Consider the following 18,575-nt stretch of genomic DNA (forward strand, 5'->3'; position numbering starts at 1 on the left):
AAGCAAACATGGCAACTTTTCCTTCAAAAAGTGAAGTTACATTATTTGGAAAACTTAAAGTACTAGGAAATAGCACTATTTGTTAATAAACACAGATGTCTGTCCCTGTATTCACCCAATGGAAATAGCAGAATAATATTGAGACCTACGGTATTTAAAAAATGCCAGATAAGCCATCAATGAAATTCTAGTAAAGGAAGAAAATGGGGAAATATATCCAAAAGCAAGAGCTAATACAGCTGCTAATACTGTAAGTAGGAATTGGGTTATGAGAAGCTATGAAAAGGAGGGAAGCATAAAGAACGATTATTTACTACAGAGAAAAATATAGAAGAGAAGCAAGGCTTCCACATGCACAAGTGAAAAGAAATGTGTTTCCTTTAATTTACTGAAATTAGAAATAATAGAAGCTGCTAGAAAGATGAATTTCCCTGAAAGAAATAAACTAAAATGTCTGTAAACTTTTTAAATAAAGCTCAAAAAGGAATCTGACTCACATTAGAGATAAAAATTTCTCCTAGCTTTATTCTTTCTGAATGAAACAGGAGAGCCAGCTAAAAACTCCACTGAACTCACAGTCATTAGTAGGTCATCTGGCTTCACGCAGGTGTTTGAGGACTTATTGAATTGCTGTTTGTACTCAGGCCAGCAGGGGATTTCTTCCTTGTTTGCCTCTTCCCTTTTCCCAAGGTCCCTCTCCATTGCTCTTAATAAAACCCTCACTTGTCCATCAAGAGGAGCATGTTACACAAAGATCTTTTCATTAAAAGGTGACATTTATCTTATTGCAATATTTCCTGCTGCTCAACAAAATATCTCACTAAAGTAAAACATGGCAGAAGAATAAATGTCAAAATTTTAATGTTTTTTAAAAAGCTTCTTATTTGTAATATAGAAAATAGATTCATGTAGTTGGAATTCATAGTTGCTAAAAAAGACACCAGAATCTTAGTTGCTTAGCTACCTCCTATAAAAACCATAACATAGGTTGTAAGTTAAATTCCCATTTTCTTTGAAATATGACTAAGTTTGAATAGTAATGGAATCTCTTAACATCCCTCGTTATCAAAGACTCTTCTTAAGAGGCCCAAAAGAAGGATGTTGTGCCATTTTGTTCTCATGACTTCCAGTGATGCCCAGATCTCTACAGTCTTCATGGCTCTCCTGAAAACTGGCAGCTCTCTTCCTCCTTACACTCTCCACAAATTCCAAAACAATTCATTAGAGAGGGGAAAAAGCATATTTAACAAAGGTTTTCAAACCATAATATATGTCTCTTAAGGCTAAGGTCCCAAGAGATTCTCTCTCACATCCATTTTCCTCTTTAACAAAAGCACACACATTCTCACACCACACGCACACACACCATAATAAATCCATTTGTTGAGTAGATTTTTCAGTTTTGGCAACAAGCACCAAAAAATTAAATCAATGCAGAAACAATTAACAGAATAGTGGTAAGAGTTTCAGAGAAAGAAGGAACATTCATCTTATTTCTTAAATTACTTTTATCTTCATGGAAACAACACCTATTTTAAATCCATCAGTCATGAGTTACAGCAGGCAAAGAAGTGTACCATTAATTTACTCACAGGAAGTTTCTGGGTCTTCACCACTTCTATGGGAGCAGTCCTGTCCAGAGTCGCACTCCAATTCTTGGGCAATCCACTGGCCATTGGCACAAGTGACTTCATCTGCAGAGCAAAGTTTTCTGGAGTGGGTCTGTTCACAGGCATAAATCCACAGGTGATCGAGCCCAATAAAACTTCTCTGGCTCAAAATAACACCTTCAAAAACAATCTTTAGAAAAGAGATCAATTTATAAACTTAACTCTTTTAAAAGACAGAAAACTAACAAAGGAGAATAGAGATTAATGAGTCATTGAGAAAAAAAAATTGAGAAAAACACCAACACCTGTGTAAAGAGCGGCCAAAAGCAATTACTAACAAAGTTCGTATTTGATCAGTTCAACCCACACTCTTAAGATGGATGAACACATTTGCTTCATTAAGGCCTCTGAGAATCCATCCAGGATCAGAGAAAATCACTTAACCATCCAAATGCCTCTGACTGCAAATCTACTGTCTGTGCATTATCTTCACAGTTCTCTTTCTTTCATTTTCAAGGAAAAGGAAAAGAATTGTTATTACCTACAGAACAAGAGTTGTAACTGTGATTTTAATTATTAAAATTAGTATTTGAATGCATGAAGGGAAATATGCAAATAGAATGGGGGTATAATATAAGAGCAAAAATGTAACAGAATAAATACAAAAATCAATTAAATTTGCAGAAAAGAATGATTTCTCTAATAAGGAAAGAAATTCAAACTCAAGGAAATACATTTCATTGTTCCAATTTAACTACTAGCTTTTCTGGAAATATGCAATATTCGCAAGTAAAACAACCTTGCATTGCCAGTCAACTGTAAGACAATGTCAAAGTGTTAGTATTCCTTGTGTTTCTACCAAGAATAATGGTAAATAAACAGCAAGAACACAGAAATATAAATAACTGACTGTACAGCAAATAACATCTTGCTGTCCAATTTAGTAGCTACTAGCTACATGTGATGACTTCAATTTAAATGAATTAAAATTCAGTTTCCTAATTACATTAGTGCCATTTCAAATATCCAATACAACAATTTAGTTAGTAGCTACCATATTGGACACCACAGATAGGGAAATTTTCTGTTATTGCAGAATGTTCAGTTGGCCAGCACCAAGCTACATTTTAAAATTCGAACAAGATACTAGGAAAATAATTGACTCCGTTCAATCTCATTCACCTTAATGTTTCTGAATAGATTTTCATCTTTTTAAAAGATAAAAGATAACTGTTTGTTCAGTTAAGAATTACTTTAGATCAAGTTTCAGTTTGCAGATAAGTCTAAACATTGACTTTAGAAGATAATATTAACTTTAAGTCCAAAGAATAACTAAAGCAAAAAGGGTCTTGGGGTGTGGCTCGAGTGGTCTCAGAGTCCCCACCTAGCAAGCACAAAGCTCTGAGCTGAAACTCCAGCACTGCCAAACCAAAATAAAAATAACATAAATTAAATTTCTTTATATCTAATCATAAGTAAACATTAGTATGCTGCTATATACTTTCCCCAAAATCAATAACACACACACACACACATATAAATTATTGGTCCAATAACTCCACATTTTCATAGCAGAGGGAAATCAGACATACAAAAATCATACCACTTAGGTTTGAAAAACTGATGAATTTAAACATAGATCGCAAAAGTCTTCCATTACTGAAAGTCTGATTATATTTCACATACAATTAGAAACCTATTATAACTCCCAAATGTATTCTCTTTACATTTTACTGTGTTTTATCTTTGGGTCAAATAACAAGACAAACTTTAACTCTTGGTTCATGGAAAAATAAAGAAACTTATTGAATATATCTTTCAGAAATTACAAAGATAAATATTAGCTTATAAAATGTTAAAGTAATGTCAAAATGTTAACTCAATAAGATGGTTATAAACCTCAACTTTAAGCACACTACAAAAAAGCTACAATGCTATGGTTCAAAAATTCCAAGTTCATAGTATCTGAGATTCTAAAAGTCTACATGCTTTCAAACATTTGCATGTGCTTCCCTAGTCTTAGATACCATTTTACTATTCATCTGCTTGATGATGCAACATGCTTCCTAAGGTGCACGCGTGGACTTGGAAGGTGTAAGGGCAGGAATCATCCTATTCTTAAGCAAGTTTTGGTCAAGAGTAGAAGCACACTGGTTCCTCTTATTGGAAATTTGACCTGCTAAAGGCCAGATGTAATGAGAAGTATGTTGTTTCTTTTCTCAACTATACAAGTCTACCCTCCTAATTCAAATGCTAATTTAAACATAGCAGTGAATGATAAGTTCACTTTTTTAAATGCTAAACTTATGATAAAACTTGTTTATTTCCTTTTATACCTGAAATGTTTTCAGATCTTCTGGTATTAACACATCTGCTTTCACCCATTTTCTGTGAGTTGATGTATTGTATAGCCAAAATGTTTCTTCTTCCTTTGACTTGAAGAAAAAGACATTACTCATTCCTCAAATTCTACTCTCACATTTACATATTCCTCTTTTAATTACACTTAATAGGGATTTCCCAATCTATATACAATTAAGTACTAGGAAACCTAAAGTATCAGCATAAGAATAAATAAGCAGGATGACATTTTTTATGAATATCAAAGAAATATTGTACATCTAGCTAGTACATCTGTTTTTAACTTTTAATTTTTATCAACATATATTAATAGTATATATATTATTGAGGTTCAATGTGATGTTTTCACAGATTCAAGAAGTATGCATTGATTATATCCAACTTCTCTTTTTCCATTTTTTTCATGGATCAAGTGTAGTAGGACAGAGCAAATATTTGAAAGGAATCTTAAAGATACAAAGTTCTGCATTTCAAAATTAAAATAATAAAAAGCTATGGATAATATTGGTGATTTAAATGCTGATCTGAATAACATAATTACATTTTGTAATATTTCCATGATGTTACAAAGAAATATCAAGCAAACATTTAATATAAAGGTAAAAAAATGTTAAAGGCATTTTCTGTACCATCTCAATATTACTTTTTTCCTATGAGAGAATTCATTCAAAGTTCTGCATAACAAAATTATTGTCTGGAAATTTTATTCCCATAGTTTGACTTTTCTAGTCATCTACCAAGACTTTTTTTTAATCTCTTCCATGGCATGCTATGTCTTACACCTTTCTAATGATCATTATTTTAGATAACAAAATATGTAAAATTATCATTTATACATTATGAGGTAAGATACTCAATAAAATCTATAATGTACTACACAACTATGCTTATGATATTAGTCTTTATAAGAATGAAATAATACTACTTATTCCTTAGGTTTTAGCAAACATTCAAGTTAATTTGACATTTCCCTGGGAAAGGCCAAATTGTTCATAATATAGGATATGTTTATTTTTCGTCTATTGATATAGCAAAAACATGGAGAATGATATAAACATATCTCAGATTGAGCTCTGACTGGTCTTGTTTACCTTCTAGTGTGATATAGAAAACAACACAGGAAGGTGACATCTAGTTTTAATTCTAACAAGACTTGACATAAGTTTTTGCACTCTAAGCATTCACTCTAAGCTTCACTTCTTTCATCCATGCCCAAGATTTTTAAAAAATGAATCTATTTCCAGTTTAGTCCTGTACCCTCCAATGTCTAGCCCAAATTTCCAAAGTCTTAAATATTCCAGGAGGCAGTCTAAATTCATTAAAATATACTTGATGCTATTATTCATTCATTATCAACTGTGAAAACTTCCACAAGTACACAAGGTGAACATGTTTTCAGCTGAGAGCCTCCATGTCATATCAGGATGAATTAGTCATAAAAAGTTGAGACATACAACAAAATTTTCTTCCAATATTTCCCACACAACTTCAGTCATTGAGCACATGGAAACTCAAGAAAAGGTAGACTAATGCTATTATTATCATTTTATAGGTCATTGGCATTCTCAAGAACATCTAGAGAATGTGATCTAGAATTGCAGTTCACTTAAGACTCTAAAGGAGTGAACTGTTTACTTAACAACTCTATTTACCAAGTTCTAGTGTCTGGAAGTAGCAAAAAAATGACCTTTAGCTTTCTCACTAAACTCATCTTGGTTTATCTGCACACACTTCCAAACATATTTAGATGCTCAGGGTAGAGGATGACATTCAACTTATGGAGGCTATAAATGATCTTTTTCATCAAGAGGTAATTTTTTAGTGAAAGATTTGGAGTTCTTTCAAGTTTATGATAAAACATCAACTTGTAAATTAAATATACTTGGATGAGGATTTTTCACTAGTGACACATCTGTCACACTGTGTGTGATGAGGATGGCAAACACAGTGTCAGAACACAGGCTTTATCAATGAGTCGAACATCAGTCGATGCTCTCTAAGTTGTACACCTAATTGGTTCTGTATATTATACTAGTTCAGCTCAGCAGGATTTATTATTTTTCTTACAATATGAAACATAAAGTCTTGGTAAATCTATTCTTATATGATGTAGTATCAAAGGCCATTAAAATTTTCACTCTGTTCATATATAGCTCTACAGGAATGATATAATCCATTTTCAGTATTTTGTAATATATTGATTGAAACTGTAAAAGTCCATCACTAATGTCCAGGCAAAGTTTAAAAGTCCTTAGGACAAGGACATATTTAATTGAAATTTGTGCATAAATTTAGATCAGTATCTTATTTGATATGTTAGTGAAAATTAATTGATTACTTGCCATGTGAAAAGAATGATCATAAGACTATATATGCTTAGAGTATCTTAAATAAAATTTAAGGGCTGGGGATGTAACTTGGTGGTAAAGTGCTTGTCCAAGCATGATACTCAGATTGTATATATAATATAAATATAACACATATAGAATTATTTATAACTTAAACTATATAAAATTTTTTCACTATGCCTTTGTCAAAGGAACATTAGAAATTACAAAAGGTCACAGATTATGTGGAATTTCATTGGGTTTGGTTTACCTGGCACAAGTGATAATAATTTAAAAAAATCACTGAGGCATGAATAATGGTACCACATATCTGAGTAAATCTTAACTTTTGTGTTTTCAGGGTTGGGTATTCATTTGCAATGAAATTGCTCACAAGTACATGTAAAGTTTGTGGTACTATAGAAGGGGTGGGGATGTTTTCTGCCCTCTCCCTTACCAAATTGAATGAAATATATCAAATATTTTGTTATGTCTCATCCTAATAATAAAGCTAGTTAACAAGGGTACCTATCCAACTTCATACTTTAGAACTCCCTGAGCACCACTAAAAAGAAGAGGTAAAAGGAAGACTAGACATTATTTAAAAATACCAAAAAAAAAAGAGAAGAAAATGATTGCTCCTGAATTCTCAAATATCCTTGTAAAAGGCATTCTGATACTTGAGGATTGATATGAAAAACATGAGAAGAGAACAAAGCAGAAGAAGATGCTATGATCAGGTTGTTAGTGGCACCAGGTGAGTCCAGATGATAAGTAAATTTTTGTTAAAAAATGAAGCAAGTTGCTGTCATGTGGGAGTTTCATCTGATTTCTAGAAAGCACACTGAGCCAAAGGAAACTCACATGGATGCTTTTTACTGTGCTTCTTCCAAAGTTAGAATTCCTACAACTATTGTCAAATAGTTCCCATTTGTACAATGATTGCTACCTACCCATGTGGCTCTTTTCTCCCATCTGTAAAAAAATTCTTCTCTACAACAGACAGTCTCAAAGAGCCTCATGCATAGTCTTACTTGTACAGGACTTTTTTCCGTTAAAGTTAGATCAACCTGAGTTTGTTTTATACACTAGCATAAACATCAGCAACTTTCACTAATTCTGGTGTGCCATTTGTTTCTTAATTCACTTAATTCATTTGTCTATATTTAATCAGCAATTTCTAGTTCTTTAAAATTGTACCTACTGGTACAAAAATAAATAATTTATTTCTATCATATTGTTACTTTTAATAATATGTAGATCTAAAATCCCAAACAGCTCACACCAGAGTTTCAATGCTGAACCTCAGATATCTCATTTTGATTAGACCTACAGTTTCTTAAATGTGCTTTCATCAATTTTAAAGATAATGTGAAATAATATTATACAAATTAACAGAATAACCTTTCCACATTATGGTACCTCCTGAAGTGACTTCTTAATGTTTCTTAAAAGGCAGATTTAGTCAAGTTAAAGGAAATCTAAAACCTGCACACAATGAAGAAATGGAAACACAAGAATAAAAATTTCAGTTATTTGATGAATTTAAAGTAATGCCAGTTTCTTCTTACCTTATTATTATACAGTCCTACTTTCAGAACACTGTTTTCCATAGAGTAATAGAATTGGAGACGGCAGTTTGTGCCCAAGCAGTGATACACAGAGCTGTTTAAGTAAGCCCTGCTGTCTAAATGGCTCAGAGTGAAAGTATAGTTGGCCCCAAACCACACATAGAAACCTGAAAAGCAGAGGAAAAAGAACCAACTGAGGAAAACAATTAACCCCTTTCTGTTTGAACAAAATTATTTTGTTTGTGATGTTTCCAAAATCAGGCTTAAAACACATTCTATTTAAAAGGATGTGGTATTTATCAGTGACAAATGATAGGTTTTCAGTTCACATGTGATGTCTGAAGTATGCTAAATCTTTCCCAATTTTTCAAATCAGAGTTTGATGACATCCTGAACATGGAAATTCACTATTGTTACAAAGTAAATCTTTGATATAAAAATTATTACACCATCAAATTATTAATATGTTTTAAATGCCACAATGTGCTTTCTCCTTTTGGTCATTTTTTTCTTCTTTTTATATAAAAATCTTTATAGTTTCAGAGAACACAATTTAAAATGCTCTGCCTCTTCCCCAACCACATGAAAGTAATAAATAACTACAGTCCTATTTAACTGTACCTGTGAATTTTGTAGTACACAGAATATTGTCAATACCTTTTTCCACCTGGTATTTAAAATCAAATTGGGCTCTTCTTGAATCAATAATATTGGCAATACAGAGACACAAAAGAGTTCCTATGATTTATTTTTCAAAAATAAAGTCTGAAATGCTTCATTTCTTTCAAGTTAATAAATATTCCTGTAGTTTCTGAAAAATGCTAATTTAAATTAATGGAAATTCTTCTTTATTAGAAATGTTTGGCTTTAATCAAAATAGCACAGTAAGTTAATATTGTGCCTCTGATCTAAACCCAAAGAGATGATAAACAAAATAAAAATACATTTTGAAGAAAGTTTAGAGAGATCAAAACAATACAAAACATTTCAAAAGACAGAGAAACAGCAGAAATGCCACATGATACACAAAAGTAAAGCTACAGCACACCTGGACTTTGGGACCACAGAGGCTGTAGATTTTGACCAATTTAACTGTCACAAAAAGAATAAATGGACAGATTCAAACTCTCTTGATGAAGCTAAAGAACAGGGCTAAGAAACCCTGCTCATAAAACATTCACCACCTTGAACTATAGCCAAGCAACAGAGTGTGAAAAACTATAAGGATACCATGAAATATGAAACCCTAACCTAATATTCTCACACAGATAAGGTACTGGGGAGCTAAGCAATGCTACAACCAAGTCACTAAACAAGGATGAGTGGGAACAAAGAGAAAGAATAGGATAAACAGGAAAAAGAGAACAAATCTCATTGGAAAGAGCCTGCAAAATTTCCAGTTTCAGTACCACATGAAAGGAGCTTGGAATTTGTCACTTGTATCAATCTAACAAGAACAAAGCTGAGCTGAAAATCAACAACTCTTCACAAACCCATCAGTGAATTGTGGTCACTGTGCAATCTACCAGCCTGTAACTGAAGAGGCAAGCAGGCAAAGAGACTCAGAGAGCAGCTCTCTGAGTTCAGGTCTCTGCAGGAACTAGTACCTGTGTAGAAAAACCCACACTGAGCTCAGTATGGATGATTCAGTGTTAAAAACCCTAGGGCAACGTAACTTTAGGAAAAGATTTCAGTTTCCTGAGATTTGCCTCCTGGAAACCTGTAATTTTCTCACAGGAAAATGTCACGCTTGCAACTGTGGGGAAGAGAATTAACCATATTGAAATATACCTGGATTATTCTGTTAGTCTTACCAAAGCCTGCAATCAAGAGAAACTGTTTAACCACAACCTTAATACCAAGGGCTTGACCAAAATCGAACTGATTTAGGAGAAGGGAAGTATCCAATCACAGTTAGTTCTAACCTTCTGCATGGGGGGAAGAATAAACCCATATTCAGTCCTCTCCAGTCTTCCTGTTTGTCCTCAGGGGGACAATGAAGATGCACTTTGAAGGACACAGAGCAGAGGTACAAGTTGCCTAGAAGATTTAGACCTAATCATAGGACTATGGCATGTTCCCCTAACCTCATAACTTCCCAGCACATCAACGAGGCATCTGTATATAACAGAAGAATACTATTGAAAGAGCTATATGTCTCAGATCTCACTTAAGAAGAAGTCTCTAGGGCATCTAAAGACAGCAAAGAAGACAAAAACAAGAAAACAAAGAAGAATGTCAGACTCAGACATTTATGGCACAGTCAGTAGTAAACATATTCTGAAACCTAGCCAGATAAAGATAGCTGTTCCAACTATTTATTGTAACTGTTTTTATAGAGGGAATCATGTTTCATTTTTTTCTGTAAATTTGGCTTTTGACAAAAAATTTAAAAGGCACTCTTGAAAGAAAAGCAAGCATTGGAAGCAAAATAAGATACTGCAGATATACTGGAATGATCAGACCAGAAATTAAAATAACTATGAAAAGCTGTATTTAAAAAGTAGAGACAGATACTGTAAGCATAAAGATGGACAATTGAAGAATCTAAGGTAATGCTAGAGATCAAAAACACCATCAGAAATGCAGAATGTCTTGATGAGCTCATTCGTGGACTAGACTTACTTGAGGAAAGAATCTTTGAACTTGTAGATATGTTGATAGAACTTCCAAAATTGAAACACAAAAGAAAAATGGTAGAGTAACAAGAAAGAGATTATCCAAAAACTGTGGGAAAACTAAAGAAGGTGCAATGTATGGGCAATAGGCATATAACACAAAAAATGGAAATGATATTTGAAGCAGTAATAAGTGAATAATATCATACAATAAACCACAGATCCAGGAAATTCAGAAAACACCAAGCGGGAGAAATACAAAAAACAAATGAGCAGTAAAAAAAAGCTACACAGACATACTATATTCAAACTGTTGAAAATCAAAGAAAAACGAAACATCTTGACAGAAGCCAGGGGGGGAAAAATCTTATCTATAAAGGAACAAAATTAAAATTACATCTTAGAAGCCATGCAAAAGAAGTTAAATGAATATTTAGTGTTCACAGGTCAAAAACAAAACAGATGGATGGAAGGAAGGAATGAAGGGAGGGAGGATGGAGGCGAGGAGGCAAGGAAAGAGAAGGAGCAGGATAGCAATGACAAAAGGATGAGAAAGCATTAGAAATATTTTATCATAAGGCACTTGTATCACGATAAAGAATTATATAAGTTAAATGGACACAATGTAGAGTAATCATAGTCAAAGAGAAAATTTATGTTTCAGAAAGCAGCACTGAAAATATAATTCAAAAGAGTACATAATATAAAAAGTAAAAAAAGAGCAGTCAAGTTACAGAGTGTTCATTAAAGTCCCCCATTATATAAACCTACTAGGAACTTAAGAGGAAAAGAACAGAGGGAGTAAGAAATAACTGCTTGAATAAAATAACAGATAATTTTCACAAGTGATGAAATATATACATTCTGAGCATTTCAAGAATTAAATAAAAATATTTTCACTCTGTACTCATCACAGTGAAATTTTCAAACATCAAAGATAAAGTATTAAAGTCTACATTAAATTGAAAGATGATTAGTTAAACTCAGTTTTCTCAATTACAACAGTAACTATGAAAACAAAGAACAGTTATGTACTTAGAAATTAGAAAGTAAACAAATTTCATTCTAAAATTATCTGACCAGATAATTTTTATTTCTTATGAGTAAGGCCAAGTTAGCATTTTGTTTATAAACACTAAGGAAACATATTACAACAGATATTTTTCTAAATAAAATAACAATTCATTTTTTAAAAATATCAACCTTTGCAAGAAGGAAAGAGAACCAAAAGTAAAAGAGTAAAATTTAAAAGGCAATGATGAGGGAGGAGGGAAAATAACTCAGTCATAGAATGCTTGCCTCGCAAACACAAGATCTGGGTTCCATCCCAGCACTGAAAACACTATTAATCAGTAAAATAAACAAACAAATAAATAAAAGCAAGTAAATTAAGTGCTGAAGTATAAAATTAAAATAGATGTAAACATAAAAACTTAAAATAATGCCCTAAAAACTTTTTTAAATGTTAAATTGTAAGTCAAGACAAAAAAAGGTAAAAAAGTTAAATTGTGACACGATCTTTCTCACATTCAAGAAGACAGAAATACCAAAGCCCTTTTAATTTTGAAAAATGTAATATCAAAAATGAATGTTAAAAATTAACGGTCAGAAAAATAAGTTATATCAAGAAATTAGTGGGAAAAAAATTAAATTAAAATACTACTAGCTCTCACTGCCCAAGAAGAAAGTAGAGGAGAGAGATAGAGAGAGGGAGGAGAAACAATGCAGGGGAAAAGCAAGCAGAAAATACAAATTACCATTGTGAAATAAGAGAAAGGAACTCAAATCACCTTGCAGGGATAAAAAGATTTGTAGAATTGATGAACATTTTTTGTTCACACAAAATCTAGTATCTCCTGATGATAAAAAATAATGAAATTTATAAGCAAAAGTAGTCAACATACTATATTTTTCTTTCACAGTGCAAAAAACATGATTGGTTTTTCACTTGCAGTCTCTGTGGCATAATATATTTTCAATACAATATACTGTGTTCAAGATACCTGATTTAATGTCTTATTACTAGTCATAATCAACAGAATTCTAAGGTTCTCATATAAGATATATTAGTTTTTATTTTCTACCTTCGTTATTGCCACTTTGATCCTGAGGTGGTGCAGATTCAAACACAGGGACCTCCTTTGCCATGGTGCGCATCCAGGAAATTTGCCCAGTGGAAGCCTCCGAGGCCCAGCCACACATGTCAAAGACAAATCCACAGGCGTGACATACTACAGAAGGGAGCAAAAGGACCTTGATGGACTACAGTCAGCTAGAATGGCCGCTTAAGAGAGTTCTATGTTACAATCAGCTAAGAGGTTTACGTATACTCTCTGCAAGTTTTGATTCAATAAACTTTATAGTGTACCAACAACCTTGTTCTGCAAAACTTCAATTGATCCAGATGTGTATTCTTTCAAGTGAGAGCAACAGGTAGAAAAGAGAGATTTCTAGTTTTTCCTGTACCACTGCTACAGTTGCAATTTTTAAAATTTCGTAATGTTTGACTTTCCCTGCATTATGGGATTAGATTAAATTATTTAATCTTCATAATCACACTGAATTTTAAAAGAGAAATATTGTGTGTAATTCTGTGGTTTTTAGTAATGCTATTTTACAAAACATCACTTTAAATAGATGTGTCTAATATTTTCAGTTTTTTAAGCCACAGACAATAATACTCCAATTCACACTAGGATATTAAGGACAACAGTTTGGCATATGTGTATTCATGTGATTGGTCTCAGAATCTTAAAAATTATAAACATCTCAAATTAACACTTACATCTCAACCCTTCATCTGTGGCAAATTTGCAAAGATTTGTATCTGGATGACACAGTCCCTGCTCAGCACTCAATTCTTCACATGGTAAGATCTCATCTGTTAAATTTAAAAAATGGCCAGAAAGACTCATGTATTTTTAAAATGTTGACATTCATTCTAAAAATCACTCCTTGTCCTTTAAATAACAGAGACGGGGGGTGGGGGAAGAAGAGAAAGAAACAACCATACCAATGGCTAATGCTTCCGTGGTGCTCTAGGGGTATACCCAAAGGAATAAAAGAATGTGAGTCAGTTTACAAGACAGACACCTGCACACCCACGTTATTGCAGCATTATTCACAATAGCTAAGATACGGAAGCAACCAAGATGCCCAACTACTGATGAATGGATTAAGAAAATGTGGTATTTATATACAATGGAATTTTATTCATCCACAAAGAACAATGAAATTCTATCATTTGCAGGTAAATGGATGGAACTGAGAACATCATTTTAAGTGAAGTTAGCCAGGTTCAGAGGCCAAAGCTGCATGTTTTGTCTCATATGTGGAATATAGACCTAATACAAATACAGCAATACTATGATAAACAGGTCACCAAGGTGAGGTCACATATGAGGGGGGAGGGTAAAAGAAGGAAGTTAAGAAGGTGAATATGGTTGATGTGCTCTCAATACAAGAAAGAATATAGAATTTTTAAGTCTATTGAGACCACCATAAAAATGGGACTAATAAATAAAAAAGAAAACTAGAGGAGATGAACCAATTCTAGTTATAATACATATATACGTGGAAATGGCACAAGGAAACTCCCCTGTATACCTATCTTAAATGAACAAAAATATCATTTTTTCTTCTTTATTTTGAAAAATTGGATAACAGGAGGGCAGAACAGGTCCTGCCTGGGGATGTTGGTACCAGGGGGAGGAAGGAGGAGGTGGTGAAAGGATGTGGGAGGGTGAATATAGTGAAAATTCTGTGTATACATGCATGTAAATAGAAAAATGATACCTGTTGAAACTATTCCAGGAACAAGGATATAAAGGAGAATGGTGGAGGGAGTGAATTCAAGAATGATATATTTGCTATATTGTAAGAGCTTTTGTAAATGCCACAATGTACCCCCGCCCATCACAATAATGAAAATAAATTAAAATAATAAAGGTAGCTGTGGTGTCTGGCAAGCCATCATCTATCTGCCCTAATGTTGGAACCAAGAGCCTGCTATCCCCTATTACCCATGTGACAAAAGCAGCATATGGTGTCCTATTTAGCTGGAAGTTGGATCTACCCTGGAACTACCTTCTCTTGAAGTCCTTTCAAATTGTGGCTGATTTGGGCGGGTGGATATGAAAAGGATTTGAAAGCAGATTTGCTTTCCTTTCTGCTCCTGGTGCTACTTGCAGAAAACTTTTACTTCACTTTCCTAAATACTCAGTTTTGACAACTCTCAACTTTAAATGGGACACCTCACTGGACAAGTTTGTAGCACTGATCTACAGACATAGGTTCCCTACCTCTCAGTTCCTGAAGATTATGACTCTTGACTCACTGTAATTCCTTGTTATTTAAATATTCATTTTTACTTTAGTTCTCAGTTTCATGATTCTTCTTATGAATAATCTTGAAGAAGTTTGGCAAAAGGAGACCTGCCACCACCTCTCTATGCATGCAGATAACATTTCTTTGTCATAATTTTAAGTGGCCCAGTCCCCAACCATCACTCTGTATTCCATCTCACCCCTTTTAGTATCTCAACTCTAGTAATACAGTCATGAGCTATATACTGACATTTCAGTCAATGACAGGCTTCATATACAATGGTGCTCCCATAAGATTTCATTGCCTATTATGCTAGCAGCACCATCTTAGCCTGAGGAAAACCCTCCATGATGTTTACGCAATGATGAAATAACCTAAAGATGCATTTTTCATAAAGTATCCCAGTCACTGACTATGGGACTGTGTTTTGACTTCTACAGGCCTGACAAGACAAGCCTATGGTCCTATAATTGCTTCAGTTCCTCTCATCCACTATCATGTCCTCATTTCCTTTCTTACAGATGTTAAACAGTAATTCATCCCCTTCTCATGAGTCCCATGTTCTCTTGTCAAATACTGTATAGCCCTCACCATTCCAGCATCTATCTGTGCAGCTGAAGGGGCATGAAGGAAGGCTACAATTATCCTGACTGAAATAACTTCATATTCATGACCACTCACTTTGTTACATTGCAACAATCCTAATTCTTTCCTTTTTCTCCATTCTTAGAAAATTATTCAAAGCTTTCTATTCTCTCCTTAAACTCCCAGTTACTCCAAAACCATTCTTAGTTCATCGTCTTGCTTCACAGGGAAAATGAGATAAATCAGAAGTGTCCACTTAAGTCCCACCCTTAAGTGCTGCCCATATCTGGCTCACTCTGTGACTGGTCGACTGCCCATGTTCCTCTCTGGCCACTCCTTTCATTTGCACAGAAATTGCATCTCCTCTTGCCTATTTAAGGAATCATTCCAGGAAGTTCCATCCACGTGTTCTCATTCTCTATGAGCCTTAACAGTCCAAATTGCATCCATCATAAGAATACTACCTATTGGCCAAAGGCCTTCACCTAAGTTCTCAAAGTGCTGCCTATTTTCACAGACTCCAGCTCTGATTCTTCTGCCATCTAGATTCCTGTATCTAATACTCAAATTTTCTTCCTCAACATACGTAATACAGCAGTGATCTTGGACATACTTAATCACTCCTCCCTCAGGAAAAGTATTTTTCTTCTCTACATCAGCACAAAGCTTTCTCCTGAATTTTCTCCTATTACAGCTGTTGATATGAATGTAGTGTGAACATGCTGAGTGCTCTATGTAAATGTTCACCACCTCACCCTCACCTCTGGTACTTCTTAGCTCAATTCTGTTTTCTTGTTCTACATAGCAATTATCACTACACCATAAAATATGCTTCTTATTTATTTAATTGATGTCTTTCTCCTCCTAACTAAAATGTAAGCTCCGTGAAAGCAAGGGTTAATATTTGTTTCTCCACTGCTGTTTACATCTTCACTGCCTAGAAAAATTCTTGGCATAATATAGGCGCTCAATATATATTTGTTAAACAAATGAATAAATAAATGACATGAGAAAAATCAACAGAATGTCAAAAATTTTGTAGGCTCTTTGTAAATCATTTACATTAATATTTGTGATAAAACTGAAACAATTGGCTATGAAAATGATTTACCAATTTGTACATAATCTGGCCTCTCATAATACTTTACAAATGATGAATATGCAACTCTTCCTCAATGTAAGACACACCAAAAATAAAACAGCACATGTAATTAAGGGAATGCCGGCAATTAAGCTAAGATTACACAATAACAATTACCATGAAACAACTAAAATTGTATTTGTGAATTCATGCAAGAACTACAAATCTTCTGCCCCCTACAGCCACATAATTAAAAGTTGTATCTTATCTCTAATTTGTCACTATTTACACAATACCACTATAAACAAAACTAGCAAAATAGCCAAGTACAAACTGCATAAAATTGAAATGTATCTTATGTCAATTGTGTCAATTGGTACTTGACACAAGATATCTTTTTTGCAATATCAACCACTTGTACTGCCATTAGCCCTCAAACTGGAATTTTTTTTTTTTTGCTGTATCGATGTTTGAACTCAGGGCCTCCGTCTTGAGCCACTCCACCAGCCCTTTTTTGTGATGGTGGTTTTCAAGATAGGGTCTCATGAACTATTTACCCAGGCTGGCTTTGAACCATGATCCTCCTGATCTCTGCCTCCTAAGCACCTAGGATTACAGCCACCGGCACCTGGCCAGAATTTATAATAAGAAAAATAGTGGTATGAGTGGTGGTGTGGCTCAAGCTGTAGACTGTCTGTTCTGTATGTAACAAAGCTCTGAGTCCAAACTCTATTCCCACCAAAAAACAAATAAATAGTGGTATGTGGGTATGTGTTTTGGTACAATATGCATATTTGTCAATCAGTGTATCTCCAAGACAGCTCTTCTTATTTTAATGCATTCAATCCAATAACTCAAAATTATTTAGAAATATATTTATATTCACATTCATTCATATTCTCTCTCTCTCTCTCTCTCTCTCTCTCTCTCTCTCTCTCTTATTTATTCTTACATTGCACCACTACCTGGTTGTAGGAATGCATTTTGGGGATTTTCAAATCCTTCTTCAATGACACATGAGGGAACTTAGCCAACCATTTCAGGGCCTCTATACCAATGAAGTCACGTGTCTAAGGACTGTCATCCTTCAAAGCTTATCTTGCACAAACAGGTTGTGTGAATTTGGCCAGGAACTCCCAGACGTTAGGGAATGAAGTCCAAGTTTCAAGGACAATTCAATAAAAGTTACAATTGACAACTTATTTTGACTCTAGAGGTTTGAGGCAATTTCTTTTGTGAATTTTCTTAAATTGGCAATGAATTTCAGTAAGTAGTTATTGGCTCTTAAAATATAAACTGAAACTAAGATTATAAAAAAGGTAAAAAGGTTTTGGTTATTTAACTGGATATGTATGCATCATAAAGATTCTAATTAAGTGATGGTCTGTATATTTGTGTCATTTTACAAATGATACTGAGGCAAAGTCCTGGAAAGCCAATCTCAAAATATTCATAGAATTTTGCAATATTCTGATTGCAAACCACAGCATGCAATCTTTACAAAAATTTATAATCAGCAATTTATTCAAGAATCAGGGTTATTCAAGAATCACTGATTAAACTCATTCTTATTTAATCACAGTCACAAATACTAACTTCTTTTTTATATTTGCTACTTTGACAGAATCCAAGACAATATTCTCTCCAACAAATTTACAGCGAATTTTTGCATCTTGGGAAGGACTGAGGCTAAAACAAATGTGTGGATAGAGTCTAAAAGTTTACTCTAATATTAAAAAGAGATCTTGATTTTAATGCCCAACTTGCAACACATTCAGAAACCATGAAAGCAATTATAATTAAGCACTATTATATAGTTGTTTACATTTTATGGTAAACAGTAGTATACAAACTATTTTTTTCTAAACAATACACTTAACAAGCTAGGCATAAATCACTAACAGAATAGTTTCAATTTTAAAAAGTAATCATTTCTCTTCTAAATTTACTTTTTAACTTTCTTACAGTAAAACTAACAGTTGCTCTTGATGTCTTTCATTAGTGTCTTGTAGCCTACCAAGCACAGATCCAGCTCATATTTTGTCAGATTTATAAATAAGAATTAATTTTTATTCTAGTACACATGCTACCATTTT

At 33.7% G+C, this 18,575-nt stretch overlaps 1 protein-coding gene across 1 annotated transcript in view; it reads right to left on the minus strand.

Annotated features, from left to right (window-relative positions):
• Malrd1 (MAM and LDL receptor class A domain containing 1) overlaps positions 1–18,575 on the minus strand; it is a 598,455-nt gene that overhangs the window by 522,944 nt on the left and 56,936 nt on the right. The window contains exons 6-10 of the mRNA XM_074056557.1: positions 13,273–13,368; positions 12,572–12,718; positions 7,870–8,036; positions 3,947–4,039; positions 1,593–1,800 (exon numbers count right to left, since the gene is read on the minus strand). Coding sequence (XP_073912658.1) covers positions 1,593–1,800; positions 3,947–4,039; positions 7,870–8,036; positions 12,572–12,718; positions 13,273–13,368 — 711 coding nt within the window. The remainder of the gene's footprint in view (positions 1–1,592; positions 1,801–3,946; positions 4,040–7,869; positions 8,037–12,571; positions 12,719–13,272; positions 13,369–18,575) is intronic.

The sequence above is a fragment of the Castor canadensis genome, chromosome 15 (genome assembly GCF_047511655.1).
Source record: "Castor canadensis chromosome 15, mCasCan1.hap1v2, whole genome shotgun sequence".
In the NCBI taxonomy this organism is placed as follows: Eukaryota; Metazoa; Chordata; class Mammalia; order Rodentia; family Castoridae; genus Castor; species Castor canadensis.